The following is a 16,287-nucleotide window of genomic DNA, read 5'->3' on the forward strand; positions in this document are numbered from 1 at the left end:
TCTGCTGAAAACAGACAATCATCCCTTTACATGCTTCTTCACTGCCAAAAAAAAAAAAAAGTCTAACAGAACACTGTATTTTCCTACTCTCCCTCATTTTCTTGCATAGCAACCTTCCCTTTGTCTAGCTCGTTTTTGAAAGTGCAAAATTTAGCAGTTCTGATCATTCTCTATATTGCCTGCAAGCATTTACTGTGCTTTTTTCCTGAATGACATGCCAATGTTGTTGAGGGGGTAGTCAGGAACGCAAGCAAGAAGGCAGCAAGTCTGGCTCGTAGCTGGTGTTTGGGGGCAAACAAGAGATGAAAACCTACTTGAATAACTCAGAATTTGGTATTGTATTCATATTTTGCTTTGCTTTGGGAAGAATGCATGCAAAAAAAAAAAAGGTAACTTATTTCTGATTGTCTTTCAGGTGCTCCTACCACAAAACCTGTACCCTGTAACCGATTTTATCAGGCAGTGATAGTTTTGGGAGCATCACTGTGATCTCACTCATATGGCATTCAAACCCAAGAATTTACCTTCTAAAAGTGGTTTTATGAATTGCCTAATACAAGTGACAGAATCATAAGAGAAATTATTAACTGATGGATAAATAAATGCTTTCAAAATGAAGCCAAAATAGACAACAGAAGTTTATATCAAAGCTTTTATTTTTAAGTAGTATAGCTGCCAACAATATTTCCTCAGTAATCTTAGGACACAATTAACTTCCAAAATAGCAAATCTGACAGTCAAGAAAGGAGCATTGTATTTTTATTTAAGCAAGATTAATTACTCATTTTTTAAAAAAGGTAATTGCTTCAAAACCTGTTGATTTAAAATTATAAACCTGTTATGGGAAAATGACATATAGGGATTTAGGTCAGGAAGTTGGTTTATAAAGCCTTATATATCAAACTAAACCTTGTCTATAACCTCCAAGTCGATATAAGACACTCCCGTTGCACATGGAAAACATTTTTCTCCATCCACTGGTACCCATCTGCCCAGATGCCAAATTCATCTTGTGTAGACTGCTGACAAAATTGTGAAAATGTCCCTGAAAAGTAAACCTGCAGGAAAATAATTAGCTGTGACTGTTGAGCAGCTGTAGCACAAGTTCTTCATCTTCTGCCAGAGAAAGCCCAGTATCCAATGGCAAAAAGGGATCCTCCTCCTCCTCTCGGCTGAATTTAGCCTTCTTTCTTTTCAGTGGCATTTCTTCTGCTGCATTACTGCTGCCATAGCTTCTTTTCTTTCTTCCGCTCATCTCCTCAAGTTCACTGCAGAAACAAATCAATTACTCTTTTTTAACAACTGTGTTAATCAATATCATCATGTAATCAAACAATTCATTTTAAACAAGGCGTATTTATGTCGAGATAAGGGCAAACAAAATTACAATTCAGAAGGGTGAAGCAACACAAGCTGATGAACTCTGCATGCCTAAATTAGAACTGCTTTCAGACCGAGGTGGTGGTGGATGTTCTGCTGTCTTAATTGATTACAGTCTATCAAGATATTGCCATCAGCCTTATCCAATATTCACTGCCTTATACAGTGACAGACAACTTGACAAAACTGGTTTAGTAATATGTCAGTGGACCTTGACATGCTTTCAGGATTTTGTCTGAAATAAATATGCACCCACAATAGAAAGATGAGAATTGTCATTTCATTGGCAAATCCTTCCCTGACTTAATACAGTTTTGATTTGGGTCCATCTCATCCAAGCCACTCTTTCCTCTTCTTTCAGAATAAGTCCTTGGAAGCTATTAACCTCCTCTTTGCCGTCAGAGAAAGAGACAAAGCCAAACCCAGTTACTTTCCCTGGTGACTTCCTATTCCTTCTGCTGCTGTTGTTAACACTGGAACGATTTGGCTTTTGCAGCCCTCAGTCTCAACAAAAGAGCTGTGTATCTGTTTTACCACTGTGACTTCTGTCCCATGGCCAGATGACAGCAAGAGGAGGAAAGGTAAGCCCACCGGCCTCCTCCTCGCATCTCTCACGCTGGTGGGACCTGGGCCTTGAGAGAGGATTTTACAAAAGAAGGATTTTGTCATCTTTGTACAGATTATCCTTGCATAGGTTTTGTTCGTAACACAGAAAATTTGTTATAAACCTTCTAAGATTAAAATAATTTCATCTAACAAAATCTAATCTGAGATGCAATAGCTGTGTATAGCAGGTTACACAGAGCTGGCTGTCCGATGCCACAGGGTAGGATGAGAATTTGTACAAAAAAAGGACGATGTAGCCACTTGCAGAGCAGACCATTCCATCCACGTAAGTTAACTGAAACAAAATGACATTTTCAGTTTGTATTAAAATAAAAATAAAAGAAGTCCAAGGACTTAGTTTGGACTTTTTTAAAAAAATAGATGGTTAAATTCAGATTTTCAAATAAATCTGGTAAATTTCTACCTAGAAGACTGAATCTACTTCAAAAAATGTTTCAACAAGATTTTTTCTTAATTTCCCTAATTTCTGAAATTACTTCAGTGTAAATACAGTGTTGTGGTTTTTTTTTGTTGTTTTTTTTTGAAATATTTCATTTTGAAATACTGTTTAGAGGGCATGCAGCCGCCTCCTGCTCTCTTCTGTCCCACCTTCCACAGCAGAGCACTGCCAGCTCCTGCCCGTTCATTACAACATAGGGAGAGGAGGAAAAACCGATGAGAAGTACCTCACATTCCCACAATTAAAATAAATCATCCTAAACTCATATGGTCCTTCCCCTTCCCAGCCAGAAGAACTCGTATAAGCAGCAGCTGATGCATTAAATACTTTTCCTGAAATTGGGGCATTTCAAAGGATACAGTAACTTGCTGGTTCTGAGTTGTAATTTGCATGGGGGGTGCTTTTCAGTGCCTGCTACCAATGTTTATTTTATTCCTTTTTTGGGCCAAGTGCTGCTTTTTCAGTCATCTGTGCTTAAGATATTCCACGAACATTAAAAGCTATATGGCGAGTATATAAAAAAGATTCTCAAGGCTTCCTTTCCTAAGTGGCCACTGTGGGTTTGGGATGAAGTTTCATGGTGTCCTCTTCAATCAGAACAGATTATGGGGGTTCGCTTTAGAAGCATTAAGGCTGAAACCTCATTAAGTAAAAGCATTCTTAGCTTGTTTGCAAAAGAGTTAATTATTTCCAGCATTTGAATGGACTCTGAAGCCTACTTTGCATTCGTAATTGACTAATGCTTCATCTAGGACATGCATTCAAAACATCTCAGCAATTAAAACAACACAGACATCTCACAAGTTATGAAATAGACTTGAAATGCCAAAAATCTAGCATTTCACTTTGGAGTTTGGATGTTTGCAAGGGGTAAAATTTAAATATAAAACACATTATAAAGAAGTGTGAGGTTTCTGATTGTTTCCACAAACAAAAGCACAACGACAACAACTTTCATCACAAGCTTTGTGGAAAGGTCACGTTGAGTCAAGCTGTTTCTTATTATTACTGTGGGATCATGGTGCTCGGTTAATAGTGCATCCTAAAGATGTGTCCACACGTCAGCAGCAGGCGTATTTTCACACTAATTTGACCCCTACTGGGCTGTAAGCTCGAGAAGTAAACAAGGAGGGATGTGTAACACAGGAGAATGGCAGGAAAGCCATTGAGTGATGAAGAGAGCTAAAGGCCTGTGTTTTCGTGATGCACAAGAAGTAGAAACAAGACAGTATTTGGTAAAGGTTACTTAGGAGGAAAAGTGGAGAAGCACGTTGGGGGAGAAATGTGCAAAGAAGTTTAGTTTTGGGACAAAGGGCGGTGAAAGCAGCTGTGCCAGCAGGGTGGGTCTTACCACCAGAGTTTGGTGGCATGGAGAGGGGCTCTGGAACTACTCTGGAGGAGCAGTCAGAGATGGAGCTTCCAAAAAGGGTGAAAGCAGCAAAATTTTGAAAAAGGTGCCGCGAGATCATGAGGAGAGATACCCGCCATCATGACACCAAGGCACATCCCATACTCCCTTGGGTGCCTCTCCTTAGCTGGTCAGACAGAAAGCTCTCTGGAGGAGGTGCAGCTCTCACGTGCAAAAGGAGGGTGGGTATGTGACAACAACTATACGGGGCTGACTTAGGCACTTTTTGTCAAATTAATTCCTCCGTGGTCTCCCTTGACCTCGTCAGCCCACCCTGCAGAGCTAGCCTTTTAATGTTGGACACTTCCCACAGACATAAACAGCCCCATACCCCTCACGTACACACACACCGATGCACTACCAGCTGGTGTCCCCAGCAACAGCCCAAATAAAAAAGTAATTCTGAGGTGAATTATCTTCTGACACAAAAACGTAGTTCGAAAGCAAATCCACAAATCAGATCCAAACCAAAGCCAACGTGTCTCTTGGTCTCCTATTTATAACACTCAGAAAGCGGCACGTACAGCTGGATTACAATTCCTTCCTTTCACCATCTGGTGCAATTTAGTTTTTCATTGCTGCAGCAGCCCGAGCTGCCCACACGTCCTGACGCCGCCGATGGAGTGATTTACCGGGCTGGGCTGTGCTTACACAGGCCAAGAGATACCCAGAGCCGACTTACCAGCACTCACACTGATTTCTGGGGTCACCATTTACACAGCTGTAACAACACAGGAAGATACTGTCCTGCGGTAGGTAATGGTTATTACACAAGCACTAAAGCCTGTTTTCTGAACCTAGGCCCTGAAATGAACGCCAGCATATACGGCATCTGGGCAACACGGGGTCTGAGACCCTGGCAGCAAGACACCATCTCTTAATTTAACCACTAACAAATAACCTCAGAAGTGTGCTTTGAGGAGATACCAGACCAAAAAAAAAATTATTTAAATTCCTGGTATTCGACCTTCATCTGGATTTCAAGGTCTGGCCAACCTCTGCTCTGTGAGGTTTAGCTTTTAGGTGCTTTTGAGTCAGCCATTTGACATGTGAGGCCACAGAGCTACGTTGCTGCTGGTTAAACAGCAGTAACTCCAAGCTCTCCAGGTGGGCTCTGCTTCAGTTACCATTTATCAGAGCTTGCTCTGGAGCTGAGGTTTAACAGCACTTGGAAATAAACTGCCCTCGCCACTGAACTGCAGGCCATGAGTTGAGTTCCCAAACTGTAATACAGCTGCCACGAGCTCTTTCCCAAAGAAATGTACATGAATAATGAATGAATCTGTTAATAAAATACAGTTCAGAAAACTTAGGAATAATTTATATCGTAAATATTGGCATTTTGCTAATCAAACATGTTGTGCCACAAACCTTCTTCCACGTAATAAATTTTAATTCATAAGGCCATGGCAGCAGTCCTAATGAAGATTAATTACTGCAGTCCCTTCTGCAAAGCCCAGTGCAGCTTCTTTCTTACTTGCTGTCAGAATGCTATAGCACACAGAAATGGTAATGAAAATATATTGTGTTGTGTTATTCCCTTTACTGGCCATTCTACTGATGTAAATCAAAACTGCTCTAAAACTAGATTTATAAAAAACAATTGCAGGAAAAAGGGAAGATTAATCTACTTGTAATGAAATACCAGTGTAATTGTACTAAAAGCAGAAGACAAGCTGAGTATGTCTTGGAGCTAAAGCACTACAATCTGGAACAAGAAAAAATACTCGAACAGAAATCAGACCAGCAAGACAATATGCTGAATATTTCTTCTTATTGCAAGGGAAGCATACAGAAGATTTGATGGGGAAAAGCACCCAAACCGTCAACATCTTGCTTCTGTTCTGTTGTCATCTTTACTTCCTAAAGGTTCTAGCGGACGAGTGGCAGTGGATTCAAAGGGGGTGGCTGAAGCCCTTCTCTTGCCCATTCCTGGGCAGACACCACTGACCATGAAGCAGCAGAATCTGACCCAGCCCTAGGCCACAGGTTTCCACTCAATGTATTCAGGCAGAGCAATCTCAGCTTATCTTTATACAATAGTCTGAAAACTGATATTATTCAGGGGTTGGTTCTCAAGTGGATCAAATAACACCATTCTGGGTGTTCAGCTCCAGCTGAAGGTGCCTGATTTTGCTCTATGTCCATCTGTCAGAGGCATAACTCTCTCTGAAATGCACTGCTACCTTTGGAGATACAAGTAACCACCCACCTAACCCTTGCATCCGCTCATTCCTTCTAAACTTAATGTAACACTGACATTCTTCAGATATTTTTCTCTCCCCACCTATCGCCTTCCAATTGTTGATAATTAATTTCTAAACTACAAAATTTTAGGAAATATTAATACCATTTTTGCTCCCTTCATTGCAAACACTTGCTGGCAGACTGGTAGATGGCATACCGTGTCTTTCTTTTTTTTTCTGTAATTTCTGTACTTGACAAGTTCATAGGAACCACAGCACAGCACAGGTTAACAAATTTTAGTGGGAGATCCTACAATCAGGTCCACACCATTTTGTAGATGTACAGCATGATTAAACCCTTAAAGAGATTTTTTTTTATCATACCTTTCTTACAGTGCTTTTCTGGCTATCAGAACATTAAGTTCTGGCCTTCATGAGTTTACTGATATAACAGCCCGGAAAAGAGGAGGCTCAGGGGGATCTCATCCCTGTCCCTACATCCCTGAAGGGAGGGTGCAGAGAGGACAGAGCCAGGCTCTGCTCAGTGGTGCCCAGTGCCAGGACAGGAGGCCATGGGCACAGCCGGGCGCCCAGGAGGCTCCCTCTGAGCACCAGGCAGCACTTCTGTGCTGGGCGGGTGACGGAGCCCTGGCACAGGCTGCCCAGAGAGGCTGTGGGGTCTCCTCCTTGGGGATCTCCAAAAGCCGCCTGGACGTGGTCCTGGGCAGCCTGCTCTGGGTGTCCCTGCTCGAGCAGGGGTTGGGCCTGCCCAACTCAGAGGGCCCTGCCAACCTCAGCCGTTCTGTGATGCTGTGATTAGAGGGAAAACCATGACTTGCAGATGAATCATCTCAACAACTTGGCAGGTCAACATCAGCATGTAGGTTTTATATATTGAAGATGGTATAAAAAACTGCAACGTGCCCATAATTTTCAAAATAAAACAAGGTACACAACTGAGCAGCAATGACTGCTAACGCACACCTGTAACCTGCTGACTGGCCATAAAATCACAAACTAAATGGTACCAGAACAAATACATTTTTCCTTTCCCCTCAAATTTTCTTCTCATAAAGAGCAGTCAGGCATTGGAACAGGTTGCTGATCTAAGAGTTAACACGATCAGTCACACCTAATAGAGATTTAAAGAAGGTAATGATGAGGTCATTTGTAACTTTGTTCTTCTCCCATATTTTTATATAAAGAGGTTAAGGGATTAGAAATATCAGAAACTCAATTTGACTGCAAAATAAGTATTTAAGAAAACCAGCTGATTTTCTTTTACCCTATTTGATACACTTAAATTTTTCACCTCATTAACAATTTACATTGATAGCCTTAAACCAAATATGATGAATGTTGCTAGATATACAAAAATTAATCTCATATTACATGCTTGGAGTCATTAATTACTCAGCTTGTGGAGGTATTGCTGGAAGGGAATTCTATTCAAAGGCAAATTTAACTCATTATTTGTATAGCTCCCCCCGTTTAAAAAAATGCTGGGGGCAGGATAGAGGGGAAAAAAACAATAACAACATTTTTGATTTCTTAAACCATGGACAGATGGTCTCTATTTTTAAAGACTGCTGAAGGAAGATACCCTAGGTCTCATATACTTGCATTGAGTTACCCATTTCAGAAGCATTTTTCCCTTAAAGCAAGTAGTAGGTGGTATAGCCCAACATATTTATTTCTATTTTAATCCAAACACTTCTTGCAAAATCTCTGAATTTTGAAAATATAAAACAGAACAGAGTTGTATTTTTCAATTTCAAAGCCTAATTTCACTGTATGCTACTTTCAACTGATTTGGTTTTGCTAGAATCATTATATTGGTATTTCACAGCCCCTAGAGTGACTCACTCATCAAACAATTCAGGGACAATTTTAAGGAAGGTGCATGAGGCATCACTGCTGATTTAACAGAAACGCCTCCTCCCCAGTGACAGCAAGACTTCTTGCCTGTTCTTGTCCCACAGGATCTCCATCATCCTTCCTCCTCATTCCATTCATATATCCTCTCTACCTGTTTTCTCTTTCAGCAAAATTTGTGTCACTTCCATGGCCTCATGCTCAACAGCCTCTTCATCTACCATTTTCCTTTAGCCCCATGGCTTATTGGTCATTCAAGTTTTCTGTTTTCTTGATTTCCTTTTTCCAGTTCTGAATTAATTTCATTCACTGAAGTTTCCAGTTTCAGTTGCACCTCTGCTTTCACAAAAGTCTGCTAAGGGATGCACAGACACAGCCCACAGCTCCCAGTCCATCTAACAAGTGCCTCAAAGCATTCTTCAGAGCTAGAGAACAGAGACAAAATGTGGTTTCATCAACACGGCCTCCTGGAAACAGTCCTTGGCCTGTCCTACCACACTGAAATACACTGGGACTTTGCCCAGAGGAGCTCTAGCTGGCACTGCCCAAAATCCTGCCAGTTGTGGGCAATATGGACAATCATGCGCCAGTACTCAAGCCTTCATCCTGGCCTCATCTATTTAATCTGTAAAGACATGACTGCTGCTTTCCTGGCAGGCCCAAGTCAGCTCTAGATGAACTGCAGCACACTGCGCTGCACATCAATGGCTCTCAATTCTGGCACAGTCTTTTCAGGCACTCCTAGAAATTTAATTTTTCCTGGATCCTGTCATCTTCAAATCCATCAGCACGTTGTCACCCACCATTATTCTCTGCTCTTGCCCTTGTGAGCACCCCACCATTTTTCATTCTCCTCCTCCTCCTGTGTGCCTGCCCTGCCTGTTCTCTCCTCTCGTTTGAGTTAGTTACTATCTCTACCACTGACTTCCAAACCCACTCCCAGCCTGTCTCCAACTATAAGTCTTACACTGCTGTCTCTACTGTCTAATTCTAGGTATCACTGTTGACAATAAACTCAGAATGGTGGTCTTTGATGTTACAGGTTTATCTGTAGTACTCTTCCCATCAGAGCACAGTGCATAAACTGATGTGGCCTATTCTTCCAGCAAACTCTCAATGTCTACCTATAAATCGTAACTGTTTTGTTCTAAACTGCTTTCAGGGACATCGTTCAGCTTAAAGGCTGGAGAAAAATTTGAAGCAATATGACACACTGAAAATTTTGGTCCTCATCCCTTCTTAAAAAAGGCTGAAAACATTTACGATCCATTTGTCTAGTCCTCCAGCAGAGTAAGGACTAAAAGCAGGAAAGCATTCAGTCTGATGGTGTAAAGATGAGGGAGGAAAAAAGATAACTTTAAAAAATCTCTTTGAAGAAGTTAAGTACCTTTTCCATTATTGAAAAGTCAACCAAAATTCTGGGCAAACAACCAAAACTGGTATTGTTGTGGTGGTTTAACCCAGCAGGCAGGGTCCGGCTGACAGGCCTCAAGCAATGGCATTCTTGAGGCCTGTGTTACCCCAATGTCTCACTACTAGCCAGAGGAAGCTTAAACCCCATAACTGAGAGCAGAAAGCAACCCAGCCAGATTATAACCCCCCAGAAAACTGAACAGACATGAAAGATTTACACAGATATGCTACTTAAGGAAGAAAAATGAAATTGCAACTTTGCAGTCATAAAATGAATGCTAAACACGTAAATCAGCAGGGTTTGCATGGCAAAAATGTCCTGATACTGCATGAAAATCATAACAGAAACTATGTTTCAACAGATTCTTTGCATGGACATCTTTTTAATTTAAATAAATTATAAGATAAAATTTGTTTTATCTTACGTGCCTTCACCTCTCTTATTCAAAACCTGAAATACGATTTTTTAGACAACGTAACTTCCACACATGCATACGTTTCAAAGACCAAATCAAATCCAACCTTCAAAATAAATAATTCTTTGCCAAGCTCAAGGCAAAATTCATAAAGGAAAAGGAAAAGGGGGAAAAGACTATTTTGTTGGTAAACCTCTCCTAAATTTTAAGCTATCTTTCAAACAAATGAACACAACATAGATAGCATTGTAACATGGAAAACGTTCTATCATTTCACTTCATTCCAAAGTCACATCCAAACATGCTCCAAACAACATACCTAAAGTACACTTATTAAAAGAAAGCCTGACAAGACTTAATACATGGCAGAAGAAAAAAATCTATACGCCAGCTCAAGTTTTGGATCATATATATAGCATTTTTTCGTGTGCATGCTCAAAATTACTCTCTTCAGCCCAAATTGCATTCAAAAGTAATCTCCTTGGGCGAAACTGAAATACTCTAGGCACAGAGAAGTTAAAAAAACTATTCCCTGCAAAGGTAATTCAAGTGAGGACAAAACAAATAAAATCGTAAAGCAAAAACTAGGTCTACATGGTATTAAGTTTATATGTGAAAAATTGGCATCCTGAAAAACATAACAAAAATATTTAAGAGATTAGTTACCCTTTTTTTCCTCTGGTTACAAAGAGAGCACTGTGTCTAGCAGTCAGAGCACTCAATAGGCCCCCAGGGAACCTGAATTGTATTCCCAGACCTGTGTCACCAACACGATTTGAAGCTACTTTGTGACTCAACATTCCTTTCTATAAAAACAATACTGACCTCCTCTGTAAAGTGTTTTGAGATTTGCTGAGGAAGATACTTTGTCAGAAAGTATTACTACACTCCCATTTTCCTTTTCAATATATTCTTCCTTCTCTGTCCTACCTCACAGGGAGAGGTAACGACCAAGGCCCTAACCTTTTTCCCCCTCTCTGTGAGCTGACATTCTGGCTCCAGTAGGCCAGGTCAGCTGCTGATTCCAAAAAACTGCACTGATTACCACTGCCAAGAACCTGTCCAACCCTATCAGCTTTTATTCTTAAAGCTTAGCAGATCTCGAGTCTAGCTGACATCTTTGGGGAAGGGATTAATATAAAAAGTGATGTAAGAATACATAAAAGAGAGACAGAAGCAATCTTCCCTAGTAAATGGTTATTTAATGATACTGAACATAAGCTAAATAAAATTCCCAAATTTTAAACTGACCACCCCTATCACTTTTTCAAAACACTTTTTAAACAGTTATGCTACAAAACATGGTATTGTTGAGATAGCCTTTCCTAGCTACAAGCAGGAACAATGCTAAATCTAGTTTAAGAAACGCAGCACTGCAGTACCTTTTTCCCACACTAAGTATGTAACAATTTAGGAGTAATTAGGAAACACCCGAGGCGCTAAGGTTTGCTATATTCAGTTGTGGGTAACTCCTTCCCACCTACATGCTGGTACATCAGCTTTATGGATTCCAGGAATCTGTCTTTCAAAAGTGACATACTAACTAACAACACAAATACTGCTTAGTGGCCAACCTCCTACTGAAGCTCTACTTCAGACTTTCCCAATAAACTCTTGATTTTATTCCTTCCAAGAAATGCACTGCCAGTGATTACCTGTTATCTCAAGATACCCTCTCCACATTTTTTTTTAACCTGCAGCAAAGCATTACTGCCCAAGTCAGCTCAGAATTTGCTCTCAAAGACAAAATGACAGAACTGGCACTGCTAAGGTCCCATAAGTATCCAAGTATCCTGAAATACTTATCCAAGCACCTTTGTTCAACTTCTTTGTAAATCAGAATTCTTAAATACACTCTTCTTCTGGTCCCTATCTTACAGGTGATGTCAGAACAGAGACAGTCTCTTCCAACAAAACAGGGTTCTACAGGATCCTCTGGCTCAAATTGCTGCCTTATATCCAGGTATTACTCATCAGAATCTCATATATTAAAAAGGCAATATTGACCACATTTCTAATATTACATGGGTGAAGCTGATGATAAAATTTCACTGTATTAACCCACTTCTGCTCCATGCAATACAAAAACACCACAAGGGAACACATTTATCAAGTATGGACAGATATATTTGAACTCCAGTAACACATGAAAAGCAATCTACAAATCCTCTTACATAACCCTCCTCAATAAATGCTGAATCTTAAACTTCATTAAAGAACATCTTTAACAAATTATGCTGCTTCCTCCCACCAAAAGCCGATGAGTAGAGTCAAGCTGTCATAAATACTGCAGGAACTGAAAGAATCTTGTTAAGTATCGGTGGGTCTCTGATGTTCTGCCTGTTTTTAGAAGGCTGTATTGATATTTTACACCCAGCCTTTTCACTCATTTACATGGCATAGAGATACTTAATCAGCTTAGGGAAATAAAAACACAGAAGGAACTACAATTCAGTTAGTTAGCCTCTTTCTCCCCCTTGCACTAAAAAGGAATGATTTACTGCTGCTTAGGAAAAGCTCTGCATTTACCCTATCCTTGTCAGTTCTGATGACCAACACACTGGCAAAGGGGCTAGAGGGGACATGGTCAACAGCTGTTTACTCAGGGTGTAATCCAGCTCTTAAATCCATGTCCCAACACCCAGTCCTGCATCCCACCCCCACAGAAGGCAGTCACATCAGGGCTAGTGACAAACTAGCTAAGATTTAGCTGATTCAGATGTGAAAAGCAAGAGATTTCTAAACCTAGACATCAAGAAAAGAGCAAAATAAAGATCTTTACTCCCACTTAACAGCACTAAGTGTCAATAATATGTTTCTGAATCTGTTACACATTAGGCTTTTTCTCAGAAACACAAGGATGGACCCCTTGTTGCTGTGAAGCCAATGACAAAAAACACACAGGACTTCACTTGGAATCCTTTGGTCTTCCTGCAGTATGTGCTAAAACATGCAGAATGTTGCCATCAACTACAGATCCTCATCCCCACCCCGTGCTTTTTTGTTAAACTACAAGGAACAAAATCTCCTGTTCTATAAAATTAAAAATGTGGTTTAAAATTAACAAGAAATGTCTAACATACTTAATTTCATTATACTAACTCAAATTTCACTTCTTTTGTACTGCTAATGAGTCTGAGCAATGCTGAATCAATCATGCAACTCAAGTTTTACCATGTGCTAATTTATTTAATATAACACAGGTACAAAAGGCTCATCCAAATCCTCAAATGACTTCAATGTTTTCTCTTCAAATAGAGCCTGGAATGTGACAGTAGAGAAACCTACTTCTGAAATGCATGAAACCTCCTGGGAATTAGTCAAGATTTTTGCTTGTGGAACATTCTCACTGATATCCCTTCAACACTGACTCAAGAAATCTTTCTCACACAGACCCTTTTTAACAGATTCTGTTTAGTAGCTTCCTCACACACACACACAAAAAAAAAGCTCTTAAATATTAAGTATATTAAGTTATTAAGTACTGGAAGCAACAAGATGACTGTAAAATGAATTCTTAACAACTAAACACAGCAGTTTCTAAAAAACAAGTACTTCGAAATCAGTGCAGAAGACATGTACATACCTATGGCTATCTTCGCTTTCTGAATCTTGCTCTTCATCTGAGTCTTTGTATTTATCAGGATCTGGAAGAGTACTTGGATCAAACTCATCTTCACTTCCACTGTGCGCAAGAACGGCCACTCTTTCCCCTTCAGCCTGCCAGGTGACAAACGGAGAATTATAAGACAGGCAAACAAATCCATGTTAATTACTAGGACCCCACTAATAGAGATACACCAACAAAAAACATTCAACCACACTCAAAGGCCACCCGTAGTACAGCCAGGAAAATGGAATCACTGCTGCCATCATCATCTTTCCAGGCTGTTAAAGGCTGAAGAAATACTATTCAAAATGAAGTTCAAGGATTTACATTCAAATTCTTCCTTCCTAATACCGTCATCTTAAATCTACCAAAACTGGAAGATTTTGGCAGCAACTGATCAACAGTCATCTGAAAGTATTTAATATGAAACTCTACTGCCTCTCAAACACACTGGCAAAGAGATGCGAGCCAGAGGACACATTAATCACTTGGGTAAGGTGTACTTTATAACATGCCCTGATTTAAAACTCAGACGGTTGTCCTTGCAGTTAAAACACAAAATGTTACTTGAGCTGAAATAACTGTCCTACGAGAGTTTCTGCCATCCACCACAAGTGATGTGTGGTCCTCAGGCTTCCTCCTAGCAGCCCCCATCTCCCCTCACTGGAGCTCAGCTCCCCTCTTCCCCAGAGCCTGCCTGGGGAAGGCAAGTTTCACCCTGGGTGCAACAGTGCCTCAAGAATTCCTTAACAAAGAGGGCACAGAAGCTACTTCCTCATAATGGATAATCTAATAAATTGACTGCTTTGGAAATACACACTCTGCTCAACACAGACCTGAACTAACGGCACCACTTTTGTAAATATAACTACTGCTAACAGGCACAAAGAAAGCAGATGGACTGGAGGGCATACGCAATTGCATATGCACACACACACACACACACACACACAGATTACAAGCATTTCTAAGCACCACAAATGCTAAATTCATGCATTTTTATAGTGCAAAACAAAACAAATGGAAAGAAACTATAATAAAGACATTGCTACCTTTTGTTTAGATTTCTAAGCAATATCCACGTAGCAGAGTTTCCAAAACAGCAGCCATTTAAATGACACTTCATTCTATGAATAACTTCACTTAATTAAATATTTGAAGTTCATTTTTCTTCTGATTTTTCCATCCACCTCCAGGCCATGGTTTTAAAAGAACAAAGTCTTTTAAGTGCACACACCTCATCAGAATAAAAACAAACAAAAAAAGCCAACCCATACCAAAGGTCCCTATTATACTGACATATACAGGAGGTGAAAGGAAACAAGCTGCTTGGGGTAAGATTAGTCACTGCTGCAAAGGCTTGTCCAGTGACACTTCCACAAAGCGTTGAAAGCAAGCAGGAAAAAGTGCTAAAAGCCAGATTTGCTGTTAGAAGGCAGAAGAAAAACATACTAAGCATGCATTTTATTCTTGATTATGTTGAAATACCAGTAAAGGTAATTGCAAAGGTGGGTGTATAAAATCACTAAGGGCATCATCAAACTCAGCAGCACTGTGAACTACCTACAGTAACATAACCCCCTACTGAAGAGCATGTTGATTACCAGCGAACTTCAGGTGCAAAACTTCACAACAAAATCAAGAGAAAAAATAAAAGTATTTTCTAGTTTCCAAAAATATCCTCTAGCTCATCGTTTAGTACAACATCACAGAGCACTATTAATTCCACAGAAAACTATTTTGAAGGTTACATTTTTCTAAAGCATTTCCATATTCAAAAAGCATCCTGCATTAAATTATAGCTTTTTTCAATTTCTTTTAAACATTAAATACTTGCTCTTTATTTGTCCCACTGCATCTATTATTTCTATAGCAGTAGCACATAACAATTATATATACATATAAAAAGCAAAAGAGAAACAGTATTCCAAGCTGTGATATGGAACAAAATATTTTTAATATTTATGTGTGACACTAAGCTACAGAAGGCTAACGTTTAATGGCAGTCATCTTTTAAGACTCAGGTTGTTCACATTCATATTCTCGGTTATGTCAGCAAAACGTTGATATTGCATCATTTCTTAAGTTTTGTCATTTATATATATGCTCATAAGACAATTACACACACACACAGATCAAACCTTCACTATCGTTACACACTCATATTCATTTTTCCAGCAGAAAATTTGCAGAGACTTGTTCAAGGCAATGCTTACTATTACAAGAGAAATAATTGGCAAAGATGCCTCTAATTCATCAGGAATCATGAGGTCATATTTCTTATGAGCACTGCCTGTTACATATTCATTATAATACTCGTAAGTCCCTGAAATTGTTAAGAACTTGAGCACAAACATTTATCATCCACAGCTGAACAACAGAAACTCATTATTTTTCACTCTTGCTTCAAATTTTTATCAGCCAGTCAGGAGGAAGAAGCCTTGTGACTTCGTATTACTCACCACAAGAAATGGAGAAAAAACTCACATCATAGCGCAAGATAATTACTGTAAAAACTCTTTATATAAAACTTACAAATAAAATGCAATTTAGAGAACTGGGATTGGATGCTACATAGAGCAATGACCACCAAAGTCAGCATTAACTGAAGAATAGATTTGGACCATCTGTATTTTATGTCTAAGGTTAGCGACAATGTGCTTTGCAGCATGATTTATTACAAAGTTCAGCTGTGGACAGAAACCCACTCAATCATCACATCAGGCCAGTAAGGAGAAGAGGATTCAGTGGCACTTAGCTTGTTACTCCTTGGTAGAATAAAATAGTAAGGTATCTCTGTTACTCTACCAGACAGGTTGTCCCCTTCTATTTTGCGGTCTAGTTCCAGACCATACAAACTTTCTAGGAATTCTTTCAGTTTTAATATGGCATTGAGATAGAAACATTTCTGCATTTACATAATCTCCCTCTAG

At 39.7% G+C, this 16,287-nt stretch overlaps 1 protein-coding gene across 1 annotated transcript in view; it reads right to left on the minus strand.

Annotated features, from left to right (window-relative positions):
* Window positions 1-637: 637 nt before the first annotated feature.
* Window positions 638-16,287, minus strand: part of DDX10 (DEAD-box helicase 10) — a 189,094-nt gene continuing 173,444 nt past the window's right edge. The window contains exons 17-18 of the mRNA XM_035327036.1: window positions 13,331-13,464; window positions 638-1,268 (exon numbers count right to left, since the gene is read on the minus strand). Of these exons, the coding sequence (XP_035182927.1) occupies window positions 1,073-1,268; window positions 13,331-13,464 (330 nt within the window). The 3' untranslated portion in view covers window positions 638-1,072. The remainder of the gene's footprint in view (window positions 1,269-13,330; window positions 13,465-16,287) is intronic.

This window comes from Oxyura jamaicensis, chromosome 1 (assembly GCF_011077185.1).
Source record: "Oxyura jamaicensis isolate SHBP4307 breed ruddy duck chromosome 1, BPBGC_Ojam_1.0, whole genome shotgun sequence".
NCBI classification, from domain to species: Eukaryota; Metazoa; Chordata; class Aves; order Anseriformes; family Anatidae; genus Oxyura; species Oxyura jamaicensis.